General features: G+C 50.7%; 1 protein-coding gene across 2 annotated transcripts in view; it reads left to right on the forward strand.

Moving 5' to 3' along the window:
• Positions 1-23,870, forward strand: part of NPDC1 (neural proliferation, differentiation and control 1) — a 148,952-nt gene that overhangs the window by 79,217 nt on the left and 45,865 nt on the right. For both annotated transcript variants that reach the window (XM_043530438.1, XM_037879931.2), the window contains exon 2: positions 20,351-20,494. In XM_043530438.1, coding sequence (XP_043386373.1) covers positions 20,351-20,494 — 144 coding nt within the window. The remainder of the gene's footprint in view (positions 1-20,350; positions 20,495-23,870) is intronic.

The raw sequence follows: 23,870 nt of genomic DNA on the forward strand, positions 1-23,870 counted from the left end.
TTGCAAATACAGACTAACACGGCTGCTGCTCTGAGACCTGTCAATTTCTGATTACACATTTAACCACACTGGAGGCTCACTGCTAGTGCAATGAAAGGGGTGGGTGGGGTGTGTTCATGCACCCCCTGCCCCCGGAAATGCTCCAGGCAGCCCTGCGTGTATGACACTGGGATGCAGCATCTGAAAATGCCTCCCCCTTTTTAAAGTCACCTTCTGGTCCTGTGGCCATTCCAGCTCCATAGAGGAGAGCTTGGTGTTGCGCTTGGTACGTGGCGGTGCAAAAGCCTCCCTCCTTGTTCCTGGATTTTCAGTGTGGCTCTTAGTCATCCTGTGCAGAGTCACAGCTGTCCCCCGGTGACTAAGATGACTCCACGTCTGGTTGCCAAGGCACCTGTGCAGTCATCACCCTGTCGTCAGCCTGGCCGTGAAGCCAGCTGGGCTGATGAGCTGCCGGGAGTTTTCTAAGGGTCACCTGGCAGATCTGAAAAGCTGCCTCAAGCAAAGCAGTGGCGGGTCCGACAGAGGGACCCCGTTTCACTCGTTCACTGCCTGGGCTCGGTTTCCCCACGTGATTCCCTTGTGACTTTCCATAAGGAGAGAGCTGGACATGTGCAATTGTGAAAACAGGCGTCTCAATCATCGTCCCATCCTGCTGCTGCCACCGATGTCCCACCAGGAAACAAGACCTGCTTCTGCACCTCCTGCTGGCTCCAATAGCCCCCGTTACCGTCTTTCCCTGCGCGGCTCCTTGTTCGGCACTTACAAAGAGTGCTTCTCGCTTAGCCTCCTGGCAGCTACTGGGGCTGGACAAGGGGGATCTTGCTACTCTGTCCCTGCCGTCTGCCTCCATTTTAGGGCAGCGAAAGCATTGCAGACCATCCCAGCTGTGCTCACTACAAAGGGAATAAAACAGACGTGTACGAGCGTTGGCACAGATTACACAGAGCTCGCAACAGGCCAGCCTCAGCCCAACCGTGCACACTTTGTCTATGTGCCTCGAAAGGTTTAGTTTAGATGCTATTCTCAACTTATGGCAGGAAGGCTGAGCAGCCTTCTGTTCCTCACGCAGTCCTCTGCTACTCAGCAGGCCAGGACAAAATCTGTACTGGGGAAAAGAAAACCTCCTCCCAGACCCTGCTCAGGCGGTGGGATGCAGTGGCCATCCAAAGACACTTGGTACGGGTAGCAGGTCGCCTATCCTCCGCTTTCTTCTCTGTGCTGGTGATCAGTCATCAGGAGCAGTGGAACCAGACAACTGCCATCTTGCTTGTGACTGGGGGTTGAACCAGGTGTTAGGTGGCTTATTCCTTCACCCACTTACTTCCCTGGTCCTTCTCGCATGAACAGAGAGCAACAATACCCGAAGTCCAAAGGTGCAAACAATTCGATGTTTATTGGGGTGAACTTCCAGCAAGCATGATTCCCGTTTCCTTCCTTAGTATCCTCCTTCCCAGCTCTGACACCACAGAGCCTTACACCTGTGTCCCTGTTCCCATTTCCCCCTTTAGCCAAACAGGATTCCAGTTTCCCCACTCCCATTCCCTGTTCCCATCTCCCCTCTTTAGCAAAACATGATTCCAATTTCTCCACCCCCATTCCCTGTTCCCATCTCTCACACACACACCCACCCCCTCCCACCCACGCCCACTCACTTCCTCATTGACTACAGATTATATAGTAAAACTTGAGTTCTGCTTAGCTATACCTTAACCAATCATTTTCCTGAAATTTAACTAACCAATCCTAACATATTGTACCATGATTATGTAACCAATTATATCCCACCACCGTAATTAGTTTACACCCAGCAAAATTAATTATACAGCAGACAGGAACAATCACAGAACCAGACAGAGATTATACAGACAAACAATAGCAAAGTGGGAACTATAATGACAAAACAATACAGAAGTGAGGATTTCACATCCCAGTATTGATAAGTGAGTTCTTGCCAGACAGGATGCTGTTTCCTTTTACATTTTCTAGGCACTTCCCTTTCTCTGGAGGTGATAGGCATTATCAGGACAGGATTGTATTCAGGACAGGATTGTATTCCTAACAGCCCAATAGCACCTTCTTTCAATGTGACTAGTTTGGAATGTGAGGAGGTGACCGGTCGTTTCCCAGCTTATGGCTGCCTCTGCTGCTTAGCCAAAGGCCTTAGCCTAAGCACAGAGCCTCAGACTGTCACAGTAAGAAAAGGCCCTTACACCGGCAGACAGTGATTTTGATTCTCTTTTGTACCTCTATAACTAGCCAAGTGATAAGAATACACCTAAATTCTTAGAGTCTAGGCCTTTACAGACAGGTCTGAATATCTATATCCTAACACCAGGAACCGCTGGAACCGGAAGTGGAGCCGTTACAGCTTGAGTGATAGGACTAACCCTCACAGGTGGGAGGTGGGTCAAGCATGGAGCAGGACAGGCATGCATTATACTAGGAAATGCACGGGGGAGGAAAGGTTGCGAAAGAAACTTCCCTGCCAAGGGCTTGCAATTGCCCATGTCCCAGAAGGATGAAATAAACTTCCTGGGGTTGCAGCATGTTGCGATTAACGGTTCAGCTGAATCTGAGTGTTTGGGATTCAGAAACCCAAATGAACTTGGCAAAAAGGACTGGGAGCCGATTAATACCCTTTAAAGCCTTGTGACTTTTTCAAGTCAACAGTTTTCAAGTACATAAAAGGTTCTCACAAGGAGGAGGGAGAAAAATGGTTCTCTGTAACCTCTGAGGATAGGACAAGAAGCAATGGGCTTAAATTGCAGCAAGGGCGGTTTAGGTTGGACATTAGGAAAAACTTCCTAACTGTCAGGGTGGTTATGCACTGGAATAAATTGCCCAGGGAGGTTGTGGAATCTCCAACATTGGGGATTTTTAAGAGCAGGTCGGACAAATACCTGTCAGGGATGGTCTAGATAATCCTTAGTCCTGCCCTGAGTGCAGGGGACTGGGCTAGATGGTCTCTCGAGTTCCCTTCCAGTTCTGTGATTCTACATCAGGATATTTTTAAGATAAACAACCACCAGCATGTCAGATTTCTTCAAAACTCCAATCTCCTTGCCCTTCAGTTTTTCTCCCTCCCCCCCCACCCCGCACCTTTCCTCACCTTGTCTGGCGTTTTGCCCTGCTGTCCCATCCCATGTAACGCCTGGATTGTACACTCCCTGCGGGAGGGACGGTTTTCTTCGTCTGTGTGCATGCAGCATGGCACAATGGAGCTCTGAGCCACGGCTGGGGTTTGCAGGTGCTACCATAATGAACATACAGCCCTGATGTCATATAATTATACCTGATCTTATATCGCACTTTTCAACAGTAGATCTCAAAGTGGCTTACAAAGGAGTGTGTTTACAGATGGGGAAACTGAGGCACAGGGAGGCAAAGTGATTTGCTCAAGGTCACCAGCAGGCTAGTGGCAGAGCCAGGGACAGAACCCGAGTGTCTGAAGACCCAGACCGGTGCTCTGTCTGCTGAACCACGCTGCCTGCGTACGTGAACGTGCAAGTGTATTGTCTGGAACCAGCTCAGCGTGTGCTGTATTCACATGGAGAGGAGCACCACAGACCTCAAGCGCCTCTGTTGGTCCTTAGTTGCTTCCTCTGCCAGTTTAATCATCCTTGGGCTGACACCAGGTTTCATCCACGGTAGAGGGGTGCTGGAGCTGCGTCCATGACTGTGTTTTCAAACAGGCACGTGACCCTGTTATGCCGGTATCAGCATGCTGCGATGGATGTCTCCTGTGTCAAGAGGAGTGCTCCGGTTCCAGCATGCATCAATTCACTTGAGAATCTTCTTATCTGCCTCAGCTTCCAGCTTGTATTACTTGTACTGATCCCCCCCCCACTCCATTTCCTCCCCCCTCCCATCCCCAGTAGGCAGCAGGCTTCTCCATCACTGCCCTGTAATGATCTGTGTCCCCCAACAGCCTAGGAACATGCATCATCCAATCAGCCAGGTTTCCAAGGCTGGGCTAACCTTTTGCGCTCCCACCCACACTGGGGCAGTGCTGTTGGCGGTGCAATATTATATAAGGGTCTTCTGTGAGTTTTCCCGTCACCCGCAGACGGATGCAGTTAGCTTTTGTCTGTTTTCCTCATTGTTTCTAGCTAACTGGACCGCAACAGGGTGAAATTGTGTGTGGTCTGTTCAAACAAACTGCTTCGCGACTTCACAAGAGTCCTTCTCCTTTTATTTGGATTTATTCCCAGGATCCCCATGGTGGCTGTGCTCTCCCCTCACCCCCTCCCACCCCCCATCTCAAAAATAGGGTGAGTCCTGCACCGTTCTTGCTCATCCAAATGGAACGTGGGTTCCCATGGAGACGTTTGGTTTCAGTGTAATAAAGCTGTTCTCTGCTGGACATAGTCAAATATATTAAATTAGCTCTTCCTCGGTTTCATGGGTGGTGATTGACACTCCCCAAATTCTAATTACCCTGCTAACGGCTGATTAATGAATTGTAAAGTCGAATGTAATCGGATAATGTGGGTTTTAAATAACAATTGATTAAACATTGAAAATGTAATTAGATCAATAAGTCTCTCCATCACTGCTGTTCATCCTCATTGGATGGAGCCGTGGAGCAGTTGTCCAGCTGCTTTAACCTAGGTAATGGTCGTCTTCTATCTCCGTTAAACGCTCTGCTTTATTTGCAGGGCTGCCTAATACCTGCAGAAGAGCCTAGCTGGGTTGCTGGTTGTGCTCACGGATGCCCTCTAGTGGACATTTACTTGGATACTTGCATCCGATGAAGTGAGCTGTAGCTCACGAAAGCTTATGCTCAAATAAATTTCAGAGTAGCAGCCATGTTAGTCTGTATCCGCAAAAAGAAAAGGAGGAATTGTGGCACCTTAGTCTCTAAGGTGCCTCAAATAAATTGGTTAGTCTCTAAGGTGCCACGAGTACTCCTGTTCTTTTTGCGGATACAGACTAACATGGCTGCTACTCTGATACTTGGATACTGAAAGTCTCCAGGCCAGATGTAGAGAATTAAGACAATATAGGGACAATCTTCCTCTTGTTGTTTTTCCAGTGCAGGATTAATTAGTGCAGCAGTTCTCAACCAGGGGCCTGAGGCCCCCTCGGTAGGGGGTGGGGGGGGGCGTGAGCAGGTTTCAGGGGGTCTGCCAAGTAGGGCCAGCATTAGACTCACGGGGGCCCAGCGCAGAAACCTGAAGCCCCACCAGGGCTGAAGATGAAGCCGGATAACTTAGCTTTGTGGGGCCCAATGTGGCGTGGGGTCCCGGGCAGTTGCTCTGCTTTCTACCCCCTAATGCCGGCCCTGGCTTTTATACACCGAAAAACAGCTCTGGTGGCACAGATGGGCCCTGGAGTGTTTATAGCATGTTTGGGGGTGGGGGGGCTCAGAACGAAAAACGTTGAGAACAGCTGAATTAGTGGAAATCTTTCTGCTTAGCATCCCTTCCTCCCCCCCCGCCCCCCAAACACACAGGAGGCTAGTGTGGGAACTGCACAGATCCTTTAAAAAAAATTAAATCTGGCAGCCACATCTCATTCAGTTTCAATCCCCCTTTAATATCCTGCCAGCTAATGCTTTAAATAATTAGTTTTGTTTCCCCAAGTCTAGCTGGCACCCTGTGCAGGTTTTCCCAGGGCTGAGACTCTCACAGCCAACTTCTCCAGGGCCGAGTGGATAGTGCACTGGATCAGGACTTGGGAGATCTGAATTTGGTCACCCTGCTGGGCGACCCTGGTCACTTCCCTCTCTGTGCCTTTGTTTCCCCATCTGTAAAATGGGGACAGTAATACTGACTTCCTTTGTAAAGCTCTTTGAGATCTCTTGATGAAAAGTGTTAGGTAAGAGCTAGGGATTATCATCACCACACAGATGCTGGGGGTTAGCAGAACAGCTGTGTGGCACAGGTGGAAAGCTGTGGGGGGGTGGGGTATGGTTGCAATGGAGTAAGGGGTCATTTCCCCTCTGGATGCTCTACCAGGAGTTAGAAGAGCAGGTTTATAGTCCTGACTCCATCACTGACTTGCTTGAGCAAATCTCTTCTCACAGCTCAGTTTCCCCATCTTTAAAATGAGGGGATGGTTGTTAATAATTTATGATGTGTATTTCCGTAGCCTCTAAAAGCCCCAGCTAGAGGCCAGGACCGCATTGTGCTAGGCGCTGTAAAAACAGAGAGCCAGAAGACTAGCCCTAATGATACTTGCCCTCTTGTGTAAAATCCTTTGACGTCAATGGATGTGAAGAGCTAATTCGGGGCACGAAACAAGGCTTAGAGTTTTATAACCATGAGCATCTCCTTTTATTTTACTGCTGGAATAAAAGCTTTTATGGCGTCTATTTCTGGCAGCCCCCTTCTTAAACGTGATCGCCTCTCGGAGATGAGCTGCAGAATACCGGGTCACTCGGAAACAGGCAAAAAGCTTTTAACGTGCCTTAATGCTGCCAGGATCTCCGAGCACGAATCCGCTGAGTCTGTACACTTTCCCTGCTAAGTCATTCACGTTTGTTTTCATAAACACACGTAATTCCTCCTGGTAAATTCTTAATGCCACCCGCCTCCACTGGAGGTGGAAATAGGCTCCAAGCTGCTCTCAAGAGCGGGTGTTAATGGGAAGCCAGAGAAATTAATTTAAATTGCCAACGTTTCAACCAGCATTTCATGGCTGTTTATTTTTGTTTTCTAAGAGTAGCAGCATTTGCAGAAATCCAGCCCCTGTGACAAATGCTGGGTGAAAAGGCTGTTGATGGAGTGTGTGTTTGTGACTGATTTATTGCTCCCTCCTACCACATCCTTCTATTGCTGTGAAAACAGAGAGCACTAGCCCCAATGCCTGGCCTTTCTGTTGCATGTTGCACTGATTTCTGCACCATCGAAGGCAGCAGTTCTCTGTAGTCTGTGGATTGCTAGTGATCCAGGCCTGGTCATATGGTGTGAGCTTTCTTCCTCCTTTTCCACCTGCTAAATCGTATCAGAAGAATCTAAAATGCATCTCGCTTCATTTCTTACTCTTCTGTGTCAGCTGTCGCTGTAGCTGGCCCAGGGATCATACAGGATCTTGAATTGGGAGGGCAGGCATCTCTGGGAAAATCTCTCTCAAGACGCGATCCGTGTTATGGAGACATGGGAGAATCCCTGTGACAGGGAATCTATAGGCAGGGTAGCAATGCTGGTAGCTGCCATAGATCATAGAATCATAGAATACCAGGATTGGAAGGGACCTCAGGAGGTCATCTAGTCCAACCCCCTGCTCAAAACAGGACCAATCCCCAATTTTCTGCCCCAGATCCCTAGATGGCCCTCTCAAGGATTGAACTCAGAACCCTGGGTATAGCAGGCCAATGCTCAAACCACTGAGCTATCCCTCCCCCTCATAGTCTGTCTTGCTTGCTGGTTGTCCTTGGATATAAATCCATTGGAAGTAATGCCCTCTAACCAAACACGAACGTCAGGTCTCCACTACAGACTTGTATCGCTATAACAACATTGCTGAAGGGTGTGAAAAATCTACCCCCCTCAGCGACATAGTTATACTAACCTAACTCCTGGTGTAGACAGCGTTGTGTGGGCGGGAGAGCTACGTAGCTGCTGCCTCTCGCCGAGTGTCTCCCGTCCGTGTCGGAGCATCTTCACTTAAGCACTTCGGCGGCGCAGAGTGTGGGCAGGTCTGCGCTTAAACCTGTCCGGTGGAAGAATGAATTGTCAGCTGCAGGATGGCACTGTCGCTGTTTCACAGCAGATGACTGCGGCTTATAAAACTTTATCAAAATGGGGCTGCACAGGGAGTTGGCTCCAGGATGCTGCAGTGATCAGGAGCTTTTATGTCCCACCTGCCTATTAAGGTGTTTATAACCCACCTTGTTTGGCCTAGGACACTGGGCCTAACCACCTGCCTCCAGCCAGCAGTGCTGCAGCATCTCTAAGGGCCACAGACATTCAAAACCTGACTCTCCTGCACGGTGTCAGCGCAGTGTCCCCGAACACCCGGCTGTGGGTGCTTGTTCACTCTGAATGGTGTCTCCCGAATCGCCAACACCTCTCCCAGCTTCTGTCCCTGAACCAGCCAGGTGCCACCCTGCTTGGCCTCTGAGCCAGATCGGAGAGCCCAGCTCAAGGTGAAACAATTGCAGGCTCCGTTCTCCTTCCAAGCTGCCTGTCTGCTGAGTGCTCCTGCATAGGCCAGGTTTGAAGCAGGGCCCATTTCCCTCTTGATTGGCTCATTCAGAGGGATGCTGGACGTAATTCTGGGGAGGGAAGATTAGGACAGAGTTTTTGGATTTACCATGCAAAGGACCCCACCCATCTGGTTAATAGGGGATGGTTGGCCTGCGGTTGTCGTAGCCGTGTCGGTCCCAGGATATTAGAGACACAAGGCGGGTGAGGGAATATCTTTCATTGGACCAACTTCCGTTGGTGAGAGAGATGACCTTTCCCAGACCTGAAGACGAGCTCTGTGTAAGCTCGAAAGCTCGTCTCTCTCACCAACAGAAGTTGGTCCAATAAAAGATATGACCTCACCCACCTTGTTTCTCTAATTTTTTCTTCAGCAAGGCACCGCACACTCCAAGCCCTTCTGGTCCAGAAACTCGACGCCTGGATTCTTTCCTCGCTACCTCAGGCCCTTTTGAATCTACAGCTCCTCCCTTTGCACTCAGTTTGCATCCGCACACACTGCTGACTGTGGTAGCTAATCGTATTTTGCCTCGGCCCAGGTCCTAGGCTGGCACGTGGTGGTTTTCATATGACAGGCTCCGGATGCCGTTGTTTTGCATGAGGACAGGACCCTCTAGGGAAGTGGCCCCCTCCCCAGCTCTCATATGGGCCTAGAGCAGCCTCTCTGGCAGTGCACCCTGGGCAGATACTCTGCGTTCATGGCCTCTGGCATTCTCCCCCTGCTGAGATACTATGGGATGAACTGCCCTCCTGTTCCCATGATGCATTAATACAAGCTTGATTAGTCAGTGGGGTCAGTGCGGACACACAATGCAGTTGACACGTGGTTGTGTGGTGAAAGAAAGCTGCAGCGTGGACACCGGATCAGAGGAGAGAGTTGGCAAGTGGCCTTCCAAGCTGAGCTGTAGCATAGACGGGGCCAGCAAAAACTGTCCCCATCCTTATTAGAACCATCCCTAGACGCGTCTTTTTGGCTGTGCTTGAGGATGACGGACGCCTTGATGAAGCCGCAGGTGGTGTAGCCCTCTGAAGGGGAAGGCTGACGAGAGCTGGTTGCATTGGGGACAATTAAATCAGCTTTCTGTGTGAGTAATGAAATGACCCGAAGGGTGCCAAACAGCTTGGCTTAGCGTGTGTGAGCATTCAGACATCTGTGCAGAGGGGCTGGGCTGGGAATCCCCTTGCACTTTTGAAACTGTTGCTGGTTGTAGGCTGCTTGCAAAACGCTTCCCTTCTGAAGGGGATGCTGGCTGCGTAGCTGCGCTGTGCCTCTGTGGCTGTGATCTGAGACCTTGTCACCAAGGAAAAAGGCCTAGATTGCACAACAGGACGCTTTCGTCTCCTTCTCTGACTGCTTGTCAGCTACCAGTAGGGTCCCTCTCGGGCCATTCCTGGGAGGAGGGAACAGTGCTCCAGAGGGCAGGTCTGGTTGGGAAGCAGGGGTGTTGCAAGGAGAGCTAATTGGAGAATGGGCTTTATTCCATGGAAAACTTAGACTGCCTGGCGAACAATCCAAAACTGAACACTTCTATTCAGTGCAGTGCTTCATGGGAGTCACTGTTCAGGTGCCTCTTGCCCCATTCCACTTCTATGGCCCAGGCTCCCTAGCTGGACTACATCGTCCATGATGCACCGTTACCTCCCTTCTCCTTGAGCTTGTGCAATGCATCATGGGAAGTGTAGTCCAGTTAAGAAGCTCGGCCCAGAGGAGACTTGAGGCATGAGGCACCTGAACTACGACTCCCATGAAACACTGCAGCAGAATTTCTGAATAGAAATGTTTTTGATTTTTTTAACACTTTTATTTTGTTCCTGGGTGTTTAAACTCTTTGCTTTCCACGAAAGTTTGGTTTTTCAGCAGACACTTTCGCAGAATACGTTGTCGAAAGAAGCAAGTTTTTCCATCCCCCAAAACAGAAAAAAAAGGTTTCAACGAGCCCATGTTTCCAGCTCTTAATCTCTCTCTCTCATATCCTGCCTGGAGTATCCAGGGAGCTGATTTTAGACCATAGTAAAAGAGCCCTATTCCCTTCCACGCTAAACCACTGTCTCATCCTTAATAGGAATTTCTTTTTGTGGATACAGACTAACACGGCTGCTACTCTGAAACCGGTCTTTAATAGGCATTGTGTGACGCAGACTGTTTCTCTGGATCTCTTTCCGTGTTTTATACGGCTGCGTGGGAGTCTGACTCAGAAGAAGCTGCGCTGTTTACGGTACTGATGTTTGTCTGCGTGTGGATTAAGTTTTTAAATACGGTATTCCCCTGTTGCTTCCTGCCCTTTATTTTAAGCCTGTTGTTGCTTTCTTTCTTTTAATAAGCAAATTATAAGGCTCCGGAAGCAGCGGTGACTTCGTTTTCACCCTCCTAATGCTCTTAAACTCTTTGCATTAAGTGCTTCAGCCTTTCCCTAGCTGCAGCGTGCCGAATTATATTATGAGCAAATCACATCAGATTACTTCTGCAGGCTCTATGCGGGGCTCTGGCAGAGTCTAGCTTTGTGTCTAATGGGGCCTAATTGGAAGACATTGAGAAAACGCTGCCTGCAAAGTAAAGGGTTCCAAGAAATGTGGCCCTGTTTTGTCTCTGAGCGAGGCCCAGACTTCATTGCTCATTGTCACCCCCTGCTGGCTGCCTCAGAGGGATGGCAATTGACTCAGAGTTGCAAGCACTTCCTCTTCCTTTGTGGCAGGCTGGATGTTCTACTGGGATCAGGGGAGTGCTGGAAATTGATGACCCAAAGAACAAAAGCCCTGATGCCTCATCAGTATGAGTCAAAGCTGCTGGCTCATTGCCCCCGGGAGCTGTCTGGTCGCACTGTGATGCAGAGACCTTCAGTCTCAAGTGAGGAAAGGCTCAAAGTGAAGTACGAATATTCCAAGCAGGAATAGTTCTCCGACACGTGTCAGCACAGAACTTGTTCAGCTGTTACTGGGCCAGGGGCTGAGGTGGGGCTGTACCCTGCAGTCATTGATAAAACAGACCAGAGTTCCTATCTGTGTGCCTCTCAGATGCACCCTTCACTGTAGTTTATAATGCTCCACACACATAATTAAGCCATTTCTAATTAATATACACAGTGAAGCTCTGGTTATAGCTCTTGTTGTAAAATGGATCGCTTGTGGTATTGTCTTCCAGGAGACACTGGACTGCTGCTCCACTATGGGTTGTGGGGTTCCTGGGACTGTGTGATCGAAACCAGACAAGAATTGGGGTCCTCCTTGTTTCTGGTGGCATGGAGTTCCATGGGCTGGGGACCACCCTGAGAACCCCCTGCCGCAGGAATCTCACCTCTGGGACTTGTAACCTGGAATTCAGCGTCACAAAGCGCATGTCATGGTGCCCCATAAAGGAATGAGTGAGAGCATGGCAATGAACTGCTGATGCAGCAGCCGTTCTGAACTTGCAAAAGCTCTCCACAGCTGTGTTCACGAATTCTGCTATGCTGGGTGTAGGCAAACTGAGGAGCAAGCCAGAAAAAATATTTGAAAGGCTTGTCCATGTGTGGAAGAGAACCACTGTCTGAGGATGGCTGTGTTCTCTCTGAACACACTAGGTTTCAGGGGTTGAGGTGCTGCTTTGTGGAGGCTCATTTCAGGGGTGAAAGGATTTCCCCAGTGTGATTGAAGGGTTAGTGCCTCCTGGCAGTGCCTGAACTCCTGAAAGCCCTTTCTCGCACCAGCATAAACCGGGAGGAGCTGGGCTGATGCCTGGTCTCGTATCCTGGGCTGGAAGGGCTATTGATGCAGCTTGGAGGTGGTTTAGCTATCCCAATAGAAAGGACCTTTATCCCAGGATACCTGTGTCCACACTAGGAGGGGTTGTACCATGTTCACTATACCAGAATAGTTAAAGCAGGAGGCTTTGTGTGTATAGGCAAGTCCTTGTCAATGGGAATTAGGCATCTAAGTGTCTGTCACTTTGGAAATGGGACTTAGACACTTATATCACTTAGGCGCTTCTGAAAATTTTCCTCTAGGCCTCTGAGGGATTGAAGACCCCACCCAAGATCTAAGTACAGTAAGAACCTGAGTAGCTAAGGGCTTGCCTCCAAGGGGAAAGAGCCTGGAATAGCTCCCTGTGTGAACAGTCCTAGTCCACATTAAGAGGGTCTTTGTGCGATTTAGCTTAATCCTCTTTGGATTTTCACACCCTGCTTTAGTTTACAGTAACTAGCATGTCCAGACGAGCCCTTAGATGTATTTTTCCATACTTAGGCCTTGCCTACATAGGAAAGAGTTTTTTGGTATAATCGGAGATGTGAATTTAAACCGATCTAGTTACCCAGGTTTCACCCTTGTGTGGACACACTGTTCTAGGCTAAAAGGGACTTGTACCAGTTTAGCTCATGTTGCTCAGGGAGGGGTTTAAGCAAAACCAAACAGGCCTCTCGTACCCCAGAATAAGCATGTCCACACTGGGGCTTCGCAGTCCAACACCACCTGTGTGACTGGTCACGCATTCTCCACCTTTCTGCCACCTTTTCAGTTTTTCTTTCTAATCCTCTCCCTAATGTTTTCATTTGACTCCCCGCCCCTTTGCTCCTGATTTGCTCATGGGCCACAAATCCAATGACCTTGGAATTACCAGGGCGGATCACACCCAAGGTCCCTTGAGCCCTGTATCCTGTCTCTGACAGCGGCTGGCACCAGGTGCTCCAGCGGGAGGCGCAGAAGTGAAATCCTGGACATGGAGGTCGTTTGTCTCTGAGTTCATCGCCGTTTTGTGCCCTGAAGGTTTATGTCCCTTGTGTCTGATGTCCCTGGAAGTTCAGGTTGAATGTTCAGCGCATGCCGCTCAAGCGGATTATCTGCAAAGCCAACGAGCGTGTCCAGTGCTGCTCTGTATATCACATAGGAGCTGGCCCGTCCTACACAGGAGGAGAGAGGCGCTGGGGTGGCTTTCAGTGCTGACTGTCTGATCCTCTCCAGGTCTCATGGAGGGGCCCAGCACTGAGGGGAGGAGATAGGGCAGATGCTGAAAGCAGAGACTCCTCATCTAATTGCAGGATAAATGGAAAACAGCACCAGTTCGTGCCTGTCAAACTGCCCTGAGCTGCAAAGTTACAGGAGCGAATTTAAATAGCTGAGGGTGAGGAGTGGCATCATCCGGGAGAATATCAAGGTACTGCTGGAGCCAGGGGTTAGGGCACTAGCCTAGGATTCAAGAGACGAGATCCAATTCCCTGCTCTGCCACAGGCATCCTGGGTGGCCTTGGGCAAGTCCCTTAGTTCCTCTGTGTCTCAGTTTCCCATCTGTACTATGGGGATAACAGCCCTGCTCTGGCACACGAGGGGTGAGAGGCTGAATGCATGAGAGTGAGGTGCTCAGACACTGTGGGATGGGAGGAGTAGGAGAGACAGGAAACCAGCTTCTTGGGTCAGTGAATTTAATGTCTCCCACAGCAGAGGAGGCTGGTGGTTAAATCTTCATGTGACCCCTCTGCCCACAATCTCATACGAAATAAGTCCATCAAGCGGCCAGGGGGCAAAAGAATCCTCAACACTGCCCCAAATACGGACGCTGACTCTGTGCGTAGGGGTGCGATTGCAGTGGAATGGGGAGTGGGGGGGTCTGACCCGTGCTCCAGGCCCGCTTCCTTAGTGCCAGGCCGAGCCCTGTTCATGGCAGCACAGCTGCTCCGTGTCTGGGCTCTGTAACGATGCCCCCCAAGCTCAGGGAGGAGTGCTGGTCCTTTGGCACTTTGCCCTAGGACCGCTCCCTGTGTCCCCTTGCAGAATGCACGGTGGGGTCTCTGGCTCAGTTACACCCTTTGGCCTTCGTGGACCATGAGAACAAGAGCTGAATGTCAAGGGAAATGATAACCATAGCCCCTGCCGCCTGTCACAGCAGCAGTCTCCCGAGTACGGGCGGGATGGGGCAGCGCTCCATGCTGTAGGTAAGTGTGTCGAGAAGAAATGAAATGGGGGCAGGGGAGGGACGTCCCTGTGGTGGCGACTGGCTGGTTGAGGGAGTTGGTAATGGAATTACTAGGCTGTCAGCTTTTTGGGGCACCGCCTGTCTGTGTTTGTACGGCACCAGCACAGTGGGGCTGTGGTCTGGTTGGGGCTGCTAGGCACGACTGCCATACGCTTGTCCACTAGTGACCAACGGGCCAGTAGTTGCCAGAGGCTCTGTCGGGGGTGCCGATAGCCCCTGACGTGCAGCGAGCGGCTGGCTGGCTGATTGCCAGTGGATACGTGTCTCCATGGCACAGACCATTGGCACAGCCCACCCAAGTGGTTTAGGAAGTGCCCCTCACAGGCCAGGAACCTGGAGTCAACCCTAGCGGAGGCCCCATCCCGGTCACGAGGCAGGGGCACAGGATGGGAAGGTGAGTGAGTGGCACCTGGTATAAAGTGAATTCAGTCCCCAGAGAGGCCTCAGCCCAGGCTGTCCTTGCCTGGCACCAAGGGCACTGGTGGGGAGGGAGTGTGTGAAGAGGGTTTTCTCTACCTCCCTCCTCTGCTGGCTAGAAACTGAAACCAGACCTCTGATGGGAAAGAGCCCCTGGGACAGCAGCTGCTGTTTGTTCACAGCCTGTGTTCTGTTGACTTTGTGTTGTTTGTGACTAAGGGACACGCCACAGTGCCCAGCTGGTACAGAGAGCAGGGACAGGCACTGTGCAGCAGCTGAGCAGCCAGGCCAGTCTGATTCCCCCAGCTTGGACAATCCGGGGACATGTCCTCCCTTGTCCCCAGCCACGAGCTGGCTGCATCATCACCCGCATCCCTCCACCTTGCTTCCCTCGGTGATGCTGGGACCCATCCATCGCTCTGGGAGCCTTTGTCATGTGCCATGGGCTGGAGGACTGCAGTGCTAGCCATTGACTCTGTGGGCATGAGAGGGGAGCCTGTTACCTGCACAAAATTTTATATTACTCGCACGCTCTAAGGACACCCACCCTTACCCCATTCCTAGGGCTCAAGCGTAACCGTACACTCTAGGGCACCCATCCTTACCCTGTTCCTAGGCTTCAGGCATAACCCTGTTAATTTAGGCACCCACTCTTACCCTTCTGTGGGCTCAGGGTGTAACCTTACACTCTGCAGGTTTGGAGGGTCTTTTACCAGTGAAAGAGCCTTACACAGTAATATCCTACTTAACCTCTATTTATTAACAGTCACCAAAACAGAATGCACACGCTAAGCATACAATGCTCACCACTCCCAATAAGGCAGATGAATTTTTCTTGATGACCAGTCAGGATCAGGTATTCTGGGGGACTCCAGCTTCTGCACAATGTGGTTGGGGAGGGGTGTTGAGGTCTGGGAGTTCTGATCTTGGGGCTGTGTCCTGGAGTTGGTTCTCAAGAACTTCCTTTTGGACCCCAGTTTATGCAGTGGAACGTGAGTCCTGCTTAGCTGTGCCTTAACCAACCATTTTACTAAATCACTAAATTTTCTAACCAATCCTAACATATTGTAAAACCATTTTTTAAACAATCATATCCCACCATCTTAACTGATTTACACCTAACAAAATTAGTTAAGCAACAAACAGAAACCATCAAAGAACCAGACAGAGACCAGACAGATAAACGATAGAGAAATGGGGATCCTGAAGACAAAACAATAGAAGGACAGATTTTACAGTCACAACTGTTGATAAGTGATTTCTTGCCAGACAGAACGCCAGCAAACCAAGTTTTCTTTAAAGAAACAGCTCTTAATATGGTTATCTGGTGCTGTCAGGAGCGAGCCGCCTTAACAGCCCGATAGGACATTGGTTTAATGTAATTTAGAGGGAACCTGAGGATGTGACCTTCTGCTTCTTAGCTCATGGCTGCTGCTGTCCTAATATGGCCACAGACAAAGGCCTCAGACCTTACAATATGGCTACAGGAAAAGGCCTTATCCTTCCATGCCCGTGTGCCACTGAGCAGCCCCCGAGCACTCCCTTTCCTTTTCCCCCTGTTGCAGCAGCCTGCTCACCCAGAGCAGCTCTGCCGCCGACGGGGCAGGGTCCCTGCTGTGTGCGAGGGCGCTTTGTTCCAGCTGCCTCGCCCACCCCACCCAGGAGGCGTGTCCCCGGGGGTCAGTCTCCTGCGCTAGTCCCCACAGGGAGCAGGGAAAGCACAGCCTGGAAGAATGGCCTGTCTTCGTCCCACCCATAAATTACATGGGAAATCAGTCGGTGACCGTGGGGCAGGGAGAACTGGCTCTTCAGGAGGTCCGAGAGGAAGCAATGCCGCAGCCTGAGTTTATATGAAATAAAAACAACCTGAGTCCACTGTTCAGGTCTGGTGCTAGAACGCCACACCCGGGTGGTGGTGACTGCACAATGCAGGACAGTTGATCTGTGCGCCCAGCCCTGGCATCCAAAAGCAGGTTGGTGACGGGAGCGTCTCTACGGCAGTCCTACTTCACACTGTCCATGGGGTTCACCCCTGTGCTCTTGGTTCCAGTTCAGGCGGGTGGGCCCCTCCGAGCGGAGCTGGTCAGCAAATGGCATTTCCATCCCATGGGGGCTCAGACACTTCAGAATTCCTTTTTGTCCCGAACTGGGATGAAAATTCAAACTTTGCAAATTGACTCTGAAATGGAAATTCTGGAATATTTGGTTTCTGAAACATCCTTATTGGAATGTTTTGTTTCAATAATGTCAAGGCATTCTAATCTAGTACACTATATTAAATCTATATAGAATGGTAAATATATATATATATATATTAATAGAATACAATTACATTTTAAACTTAAAAAAAAATTAATAGTCCAAGTGAAATAAGGTCACAATGAACGATTCCATTTTGATGCACGTTGTTCTGAAATTCGTCTAGTTTCGTTGAAATCAACATGTTCTCATGAAATGTTTCAATTTCAAAACAACATTTTCCAGTGGGAAAACTGTTCCATCCAAAAATGTTGAACTGCTCCACCTAGGAGAATAGGAACTGCCAGACTGGATCAGACCCCCTGGCCATCTAACCTACTGTCCTGTCTCCGGCAGGGGTCAGATGCTTCAGAGGAAGAGGCAGAAACCCTCGTAATGGGTGATTTTATAGACTAACCTGCCCACGGGTCAAATTTCACCCTCTCCTTAGCAGTTAGTGGTGGGCTTATGGCTGAAGCTGGACAATTTAAACCCTCTTTTTTTTTTTTCTCTCTCTCTTTTTTCAAAATTTTTCCCCTTCTTTCCTTAATGCATCTTCTCATTATCCATGTCATTGTGAAACCTGCCTGTAAGACTGGAAGGCCAGGAGAAACGTTCTGATTAGCTGACACAAGAGGGAGCACTTACATTTCATCAATCCTTGATGCTGATTGGCTGAGAGGGTAGCTGTGTGTCATGGCACAAAAAGGCCAGTTTCTCTTTTCTTTTTTTTAATTCACTTTTTGGGGATGCTGCTTTTCTTTGATGCTTGTTGCAGAAGCAATGGCAATAAAAATGCCCTTGCTGTGACTTTGAGCCCGAAGGCCCACGCCAACCCCGCGCCAGGAAAGCAGGCCCGAGTCGACCTTGGTGGTGCTGGCTAGCTCTAGGCTGTAGCAGCACTGTGATTTCTGAGCTCTTTGGTTGTTTGATCAGCAGCTGGGAATGTGTAGGGCCAGTTGATGATTAGTCACATCACAGTGTTGGGTCTGGTTTTTTTTATGATGCTCAATAAAAGCAGACATTGCTCCAGCTGACAGAGGAATATACATTGTGCGTGGCTTTTATTTAAGCCCAAGCCACAGTCTGCTGCCATGCGAGTCTTGCAACTTTATCTTAGGCCAATAACACGGGGTGTTATTAATTACCTAGGCACGCAGCCCCTACGTTGGCTTAAAATTGGTCTTTAACGACATCTGCAGCATGCTCCGTGAGCACGACTGGCGTGTGACCCTCGCTTGTCACCAGCCTGAGGACTGTAGTGTGTAGTGATCCTGTCACCATCAGCTGAGTCCCGCACTCCTGTGTGGCTGCCCTTGCTGTGTGGATGCCCTCCTGGATGTAAGCAGGGGGCGCTGCCAGGCACAGGGTGGGGTAGCTGGCAGGAGCTCCCTGGTGCGCCGGCAGGCGGGCAGCTTATATGGGCTCAAGAGGGAAATGGAGGTGGGCCAGGGAAGGTGGGAGCAGGGGAGGAGGAACTCCGCTCCCTCCTCAGGATGGCTTGGGTAAGCAGCGCTCTGCTACCCTTCTGGGCTGGGATGGTGAGAGCTCCCCCTGCTGGTTGCCTGCTTTAATTCCCCAGGATGGTACTGGGTGTATCCAGGAGCCACAAAACCAACAGTCTATTCCCCGACCCTGGCCGCTACATGTGTCTCACCTCACCCAGGAGAGAGACTTAGCTGAAGTGCTGGCTGTCGTGAGAAGGTAAAATAGGTGGGTGCAGTTTCCCTGAGGAGACTCCTTCAGAGAGGGCTTTCTGGCGTGGTTACAGAGAGCTCAGTGATGGGGCAAACCGGTGTGCCACAGTGTTAAAGTCTGACGTCACATATGGCCTGAGCTGGGCAGAGAAGTCGCATTAACTCAGAGGACCTCAGCACTGTTAGGTTAGGGAGGAAAAACCATCCGGGCAGGAGGCTTTTACTGCGATCTCTGGGCTGGTGGTTCAAGTGGTTAACTTTCACTCAGAAAAAAGTGGCCACCTTTTATTTTATAAGGGAGTTTTTATTTTATAAGGTTTAATGAAAAAAGTGGTTAATTTTCACTCAGGTTAAGTCATGATGTAATTAAAAGGAACAGCTGGTCTGGTGGCCTTGGTGAGTCTGTCTGCACCTGGGGTGAACTGTGCCAGAGCTCAGGGTGAGAAGCGGGGGGCGAGGTGCCCTAGGCTAGTCATCTTGTTCGCCGTTAAACTGCCCTGAGCGGATCATAAGGCTTCACAGATCGACTAAGCTCTTTGCTACAGCGGCTAGTAAGTGGTAAGCTACAGCAGAAAGCTCTGCTCGAGATGGGTCCGGAGCTCAGCTATGGAAACTCGCAATGTAAGTTAGCCGCTCACCCAGTCACTTCGTAGACGTTAAACTGGCCTCTGTAAGCAGTGCCAGGCTTATGGGTGAATGCTAGTCTAACTGAAATGCAGAGCTGCAGAGTAGGATGGAGTCCCTATTGCAGAGGTGGGCAAACTACGGCGCGCGGGCCACATCCGGCCCATGGGACCCTCCTGCCTGGCCCCTGAGCTCCTGGCCTGGGAGGGTAGCTCTCTGTGCCACCTGCGCAATGCTCTGGGCGGCGGGGCGGCGGCGCCACGGCCTCCTGTCCTTGTGCTCTGGGCGGCGCAGCCCCTGGTGCTCCAGGCAGCGCGGTAATGGGGCAGGGAGCGGGGGGGGCTTGGATAGAGGGCAGGGGAGTTCAGGGAAGGTGGTCAGGGGGCAGGAGTGTGGATAGGGGTCGGGGCAGTCAGAGGGTGGGGAACAGGGGGGTTGAATGGGGGCGGGGGGCAGTCAGGAAGGAGGGGAGGGGTTGGATGGGGTGGCGGGGGGCAGTCGGGACAGGAAGCAGCGGGGGGCTGGATGGGGCAGGAGTCCTGGGGATCCATCAGGAGGCGAGAAGCGCGGGGGGTGGATAGGGGGTGGGGGCCGGGCCACGCCTGGCTGTCTGGGAAGGCTCAGCCTGCTCTAACCGGCCCTCTGTACAATTTCCGAAACCCGATGCAGCCTTCAGGCCAAAAAGTTTGCCCGCCCCATCCTACTGTGTGTGCTCTTCTATAGCACACATCAGTGTAGCCTCTGAGCTTAGTCTCACAGCTTCTCTGTCATTATCCCCATAGTGCCCATGGGGAAAATGAGGCACGGAGAGGCCTTGGTGACCTGGCCCTGACCACAGGTCTTGCAGAACCTAGATCTCCTGATCCCTGTCCTGTGTCTTACTCACAAAACTGCCAGACGTTCCACTGGTCCATTCTGGCTGAGTAAAAGCCTTAATGCTGTTCCTCTCTGGATTATGCCAGAACATTGTTCCACTCTGGCCAGCATGGGTGGGTTAGGGCTTGGCAGCACCAGCCAAGCTGCTCTCCCTCCCCACCTCTGTTGTAGCACAGGCTGAACTTGTGGCTAGCTATTCTGCCCCAATGGCTCAGATGTGTTTTGCACAGGCAGATACTTGCAGTCCGGCCGTAGCTAGGATTCTGTTTCTCATTTCTAGCAATGACAGTAACATCTCCATGTTATTATTCCACAGGCTAAGGATGGACACAGCCGTTTTTCCCCATCCACGGTGCACCTTGTGAAACTCACTTGGATCTCTTCTCTTTTTCTTTTCCTTTTCCTAGAGGAGTCCTGTCCACGGAGCTTGGACTGCACGCTGCAAAGAAGGGAGTTCTGCCCCCCTGGTTCCCAGGCCTGTGGCCCCTGCCTCCCGCAGTTTGTGGAAGATGAACACGGAAGATGCGTCCAGAGGAAGTGGTCCTCCACTGGTATGTGTTTGTGCACGGCAATGGGCCTTCCTGCCGACTCCACGTAAACCCCTTAGTCTGTACTCCGCTCTCCCCCTGACTGTAAAGTTCTCCAAATTCTTGAAAGCAGGGATCTTTATGGGCTGAACTGTAAATTAAAGTGTATTGCAGAGGGGACGTACCCTGCAGGCATTGGCAGTGAAGTAGGATCTCTCCCCTGCTGCATTAGTGCTCCAACACATGGTAGACAGCTGGCTAAATTCTGCCTCAATTACAAAGTGCAGATAACCCCTTTGAAACATCGGGGGCTGTGCAACTCAGCTCTGAATCGCCACCTGTTTTGCTGCATTACGTTACTTAGCGCAGAAACCTAGCTCAGGGCTTCGCTGGATGCTGAGAGAGAACAGGAGGTGTCCGGTAAATGGCAAGGCCCTGTTTGTCCTTGATCTGGGCGCGGTAGCTGTGAATGGAGGTAGTCTGCCAATCATAACCAGACGCATCAGTAATGGGAATGTATTAGTGACAGTGGAAATTAGTCCTCAGCATCACAGAGCCTGGTCACTCTTGCTAGAGCTGTTGACTGTGGTGCATTTTGTCAGGAGCTTTCAGGTGATGTGGCGTGTATATAACCATCGAGCCACGCTGTTAGTGTTGGTATCTTCCTCTGCAGATGAATAGAAACTGGTTGAGTGTTGAATTCCCGGCAAGCAGCTATAAGCCAAGGCATTTCCGAGCTGTTGGAGAAGAATAGTGTGTTGGGAGCTGGCGCATTACACTCACTAGTTGCCAAACTGCACCTCTCTGATCACGTCTCCAGGGGGACGTTTGCATAAATATAACTTAAGTCCACGAGCCTTGTGCATGCTATTGATGTCCCTTCGTTTGACCCCAGCAGAGCGTCACGGTGCCATTGGTCTGACACTTACTAACAGATGGTGGATCTTTCCTTTTCATCTTCTGTTTGTAATGAGACTTTAGTCGGTCACTCTCTGCTCTGTCCCCCGGAGCGTTCTGCCACCTCGCTCATGGGGGGTTGGGGGATGGAGTCAGACTGTGGGTACGTCCACACTGCAGTCAGGGGGGTGATCGCAGGTCATGGAGGCAAACCGAGCGAGCGCTGATCTGGCGAGCTCAGGCACTGGAGCAGTGACAACCTAGGGTTCCCAGCGGGTTTGTACAGCCTGTGCGGCCGGAGCGTCCCTGCACTGTGCCCAAAGTAGCAAGGCTCCAGCTAGCGTGGCCGTGTCTGCAATCACCCCCCAACCGCAGTGTAGCCATACCGTGAGCGTTTCCCTTGGGTCACTGCAAGCAGCCTGCTTTCCAGATCCTTGTGGAGCTAAGAGGTCTAAAATGCCTGCGGCTAGCGGGCTATCAGGAGGACTGAGATGCTGGTGATGTGCCCTGGCAAACTTTGTGGGCAGCGAGGTTGCTGTGTGTCAGTGAACCATCTTGCTTTGCTCCTGTAAGAGCATAAACCTTGTGCCAAACGCACACTGTTTAAACTGCTAATGAGCCTGGAGGAGGTTAGGGAGTATCTAAGGCCTGGGCAGGTTAGGGGGTGCCCTCTTCAGGAGGTATCTAAGGGAGCTAGGAAGGTCTGCTCATGTGAAGAGGGGCATGATTCTGGTTTAGGGGTTGGAGCAAGAGACTGGGTGTCTGATGCTTGACTTTGCCACCGGCTCATTGTGTGACTGTGGGCCACTCACTCACCCTCCGCATGGCTCCCCAGCTGTGAAACAGGAATGACATTATGCCCCTAGGAATCCTCTTCCCTGTGGCCAATGACTAGAACTTGAAGGGTCTCCAAGGGGAGCCCTAGAGGTCATCACACAGAGCAGCGGGAGAGAAGGTAAGGACCTTTCTCTCATAGGCCAATTCTTCTGGGGGCCATAGTGGATAATCACCTGAACATGAGCTCCTAGGGCGACACTGTGGCCAGAAGGATTAATGCCATTCTTGGGTGCATTAAAAGGGGGATTTTGAGTAGGAGCTGAGAGGTTACTTTATCTCTGTATCTGGCACTGGTGCGACTGTTGCTGGAATCCTGTGTTCAACTCTAGTGCCTACAATCGAAGAAGGATGCTGATAAATTGGAGAGGGGTCAGAGAAGAGCGATGAGAATGTTTAAAGGATAGGAAAACCTGCCTGATAGATTGAGCTCCTTGAGTCTATTCCTATTTACTTTAACAAAGAGAAGATTCAAGGGTGACTTGATCACCATCGATGAGTACCTACCTGGGGAACAAATATTTAATAGTGAGCTCTTCAATCTAACAACACAATCCAGTGGCTGGAATCTAGACAAAAAATTAATCTAAACAAATTCAGACTGGAAATAAGGCATAATTTTTTAACAGTGGGGGTAATTAACCATGGAAACAGTTCACCAAGGGTCATGGTGGATGCTCCATAACTGGGAATTTTTAAACCAAAATTGGATGTTTTTTCTAACAGATCTGCGCTAGGAATGACTTAGGGGCAGTTCTCTGGCCTGTGTTACGCAGAAGGTCACACTAGATGATCACAGTGGTTGAGCCCTGAGCACCATGGGTTGGACAGCCCCCCCTGCCCCACCCCCAGGTTTGAACAACATACCCAGCCAGCTGGGAGAACTCAGTACCGCTGCTTTAGAACCCTGAAGGCACAATTTCCTGTACCAGGTGGTGGGTATGAGACGGGTGGTGCGAACTCCTGTTGATGACAGTAAGAACGGTGCCGGAGGGGTGTTCTCCTTTGTAGGGTTCCTTTATCAGCTGTCACTTATGTGTTGTGCATGAGGGCCTCCTTATCTCCAGTGGCAGGCAGTTGTTGGCTCGCAGCTGTTGTATGCACACCAAGCTGCTCTTCGTGGTGATCTCTGTGCTGCCAGAGCTTAAGGTTTGGGCAGGGAATATTGGGAGTGGGGTATTTTCTCCCCCTCCCCTGACTGAGGCTGGTTCGCCGATCCCTGCAGCCATCAGTCGAGTTGCAAGAGGTACATTTGCTTTACTCTTGCCCAGTTGCTCTGCACAAGCTCTCAGCCTGCATGATCCTTAGGCGGGTTTCCTGTGTGGAAACGGGGCCTGTCCCTTACAGAGCTCAGTCTGGTTGTTATGGGATGGGCGTTTGACCGCTGCCTCGTTCCATTTTGTATTTGATTGGTTTTAAAAGCTTAGCGATAGCTGACATGATCTTTTAAAAATCGATTTCTGGAGGTGTCACCTGGTGCCTGTTCTTTTGCCTTAACACTTCCCCAAGAGGAGGCTTCTGGAGTGGTTTCCTTTGGACCATTTTGAGCTGTGGCTACTTAGCCTCTGCAGACACTGCACTTCTACGCCCTAAAGCCTCCCGATTTTAATCTCTCGAGTGTAGACGATTGCTACAGCAACGGAAGGGGTTTCTCCGCCACTGTACTAAA

The sequence above is a fragment of the Chelonia mydas genome, chromosome 16, assembly GCF_015237465.2.
Source record: "Chelonia mydas isolate rCheMyd1 chromosome 16, rCheMyd1.pri.v2, whole genome shotgun sequence".
Classification (NCBI taxonomy): Eukaryota; Metazoa; Chordata; order Testudines; family Cheloniidae; genus Chelonia; species Chelonia mydas.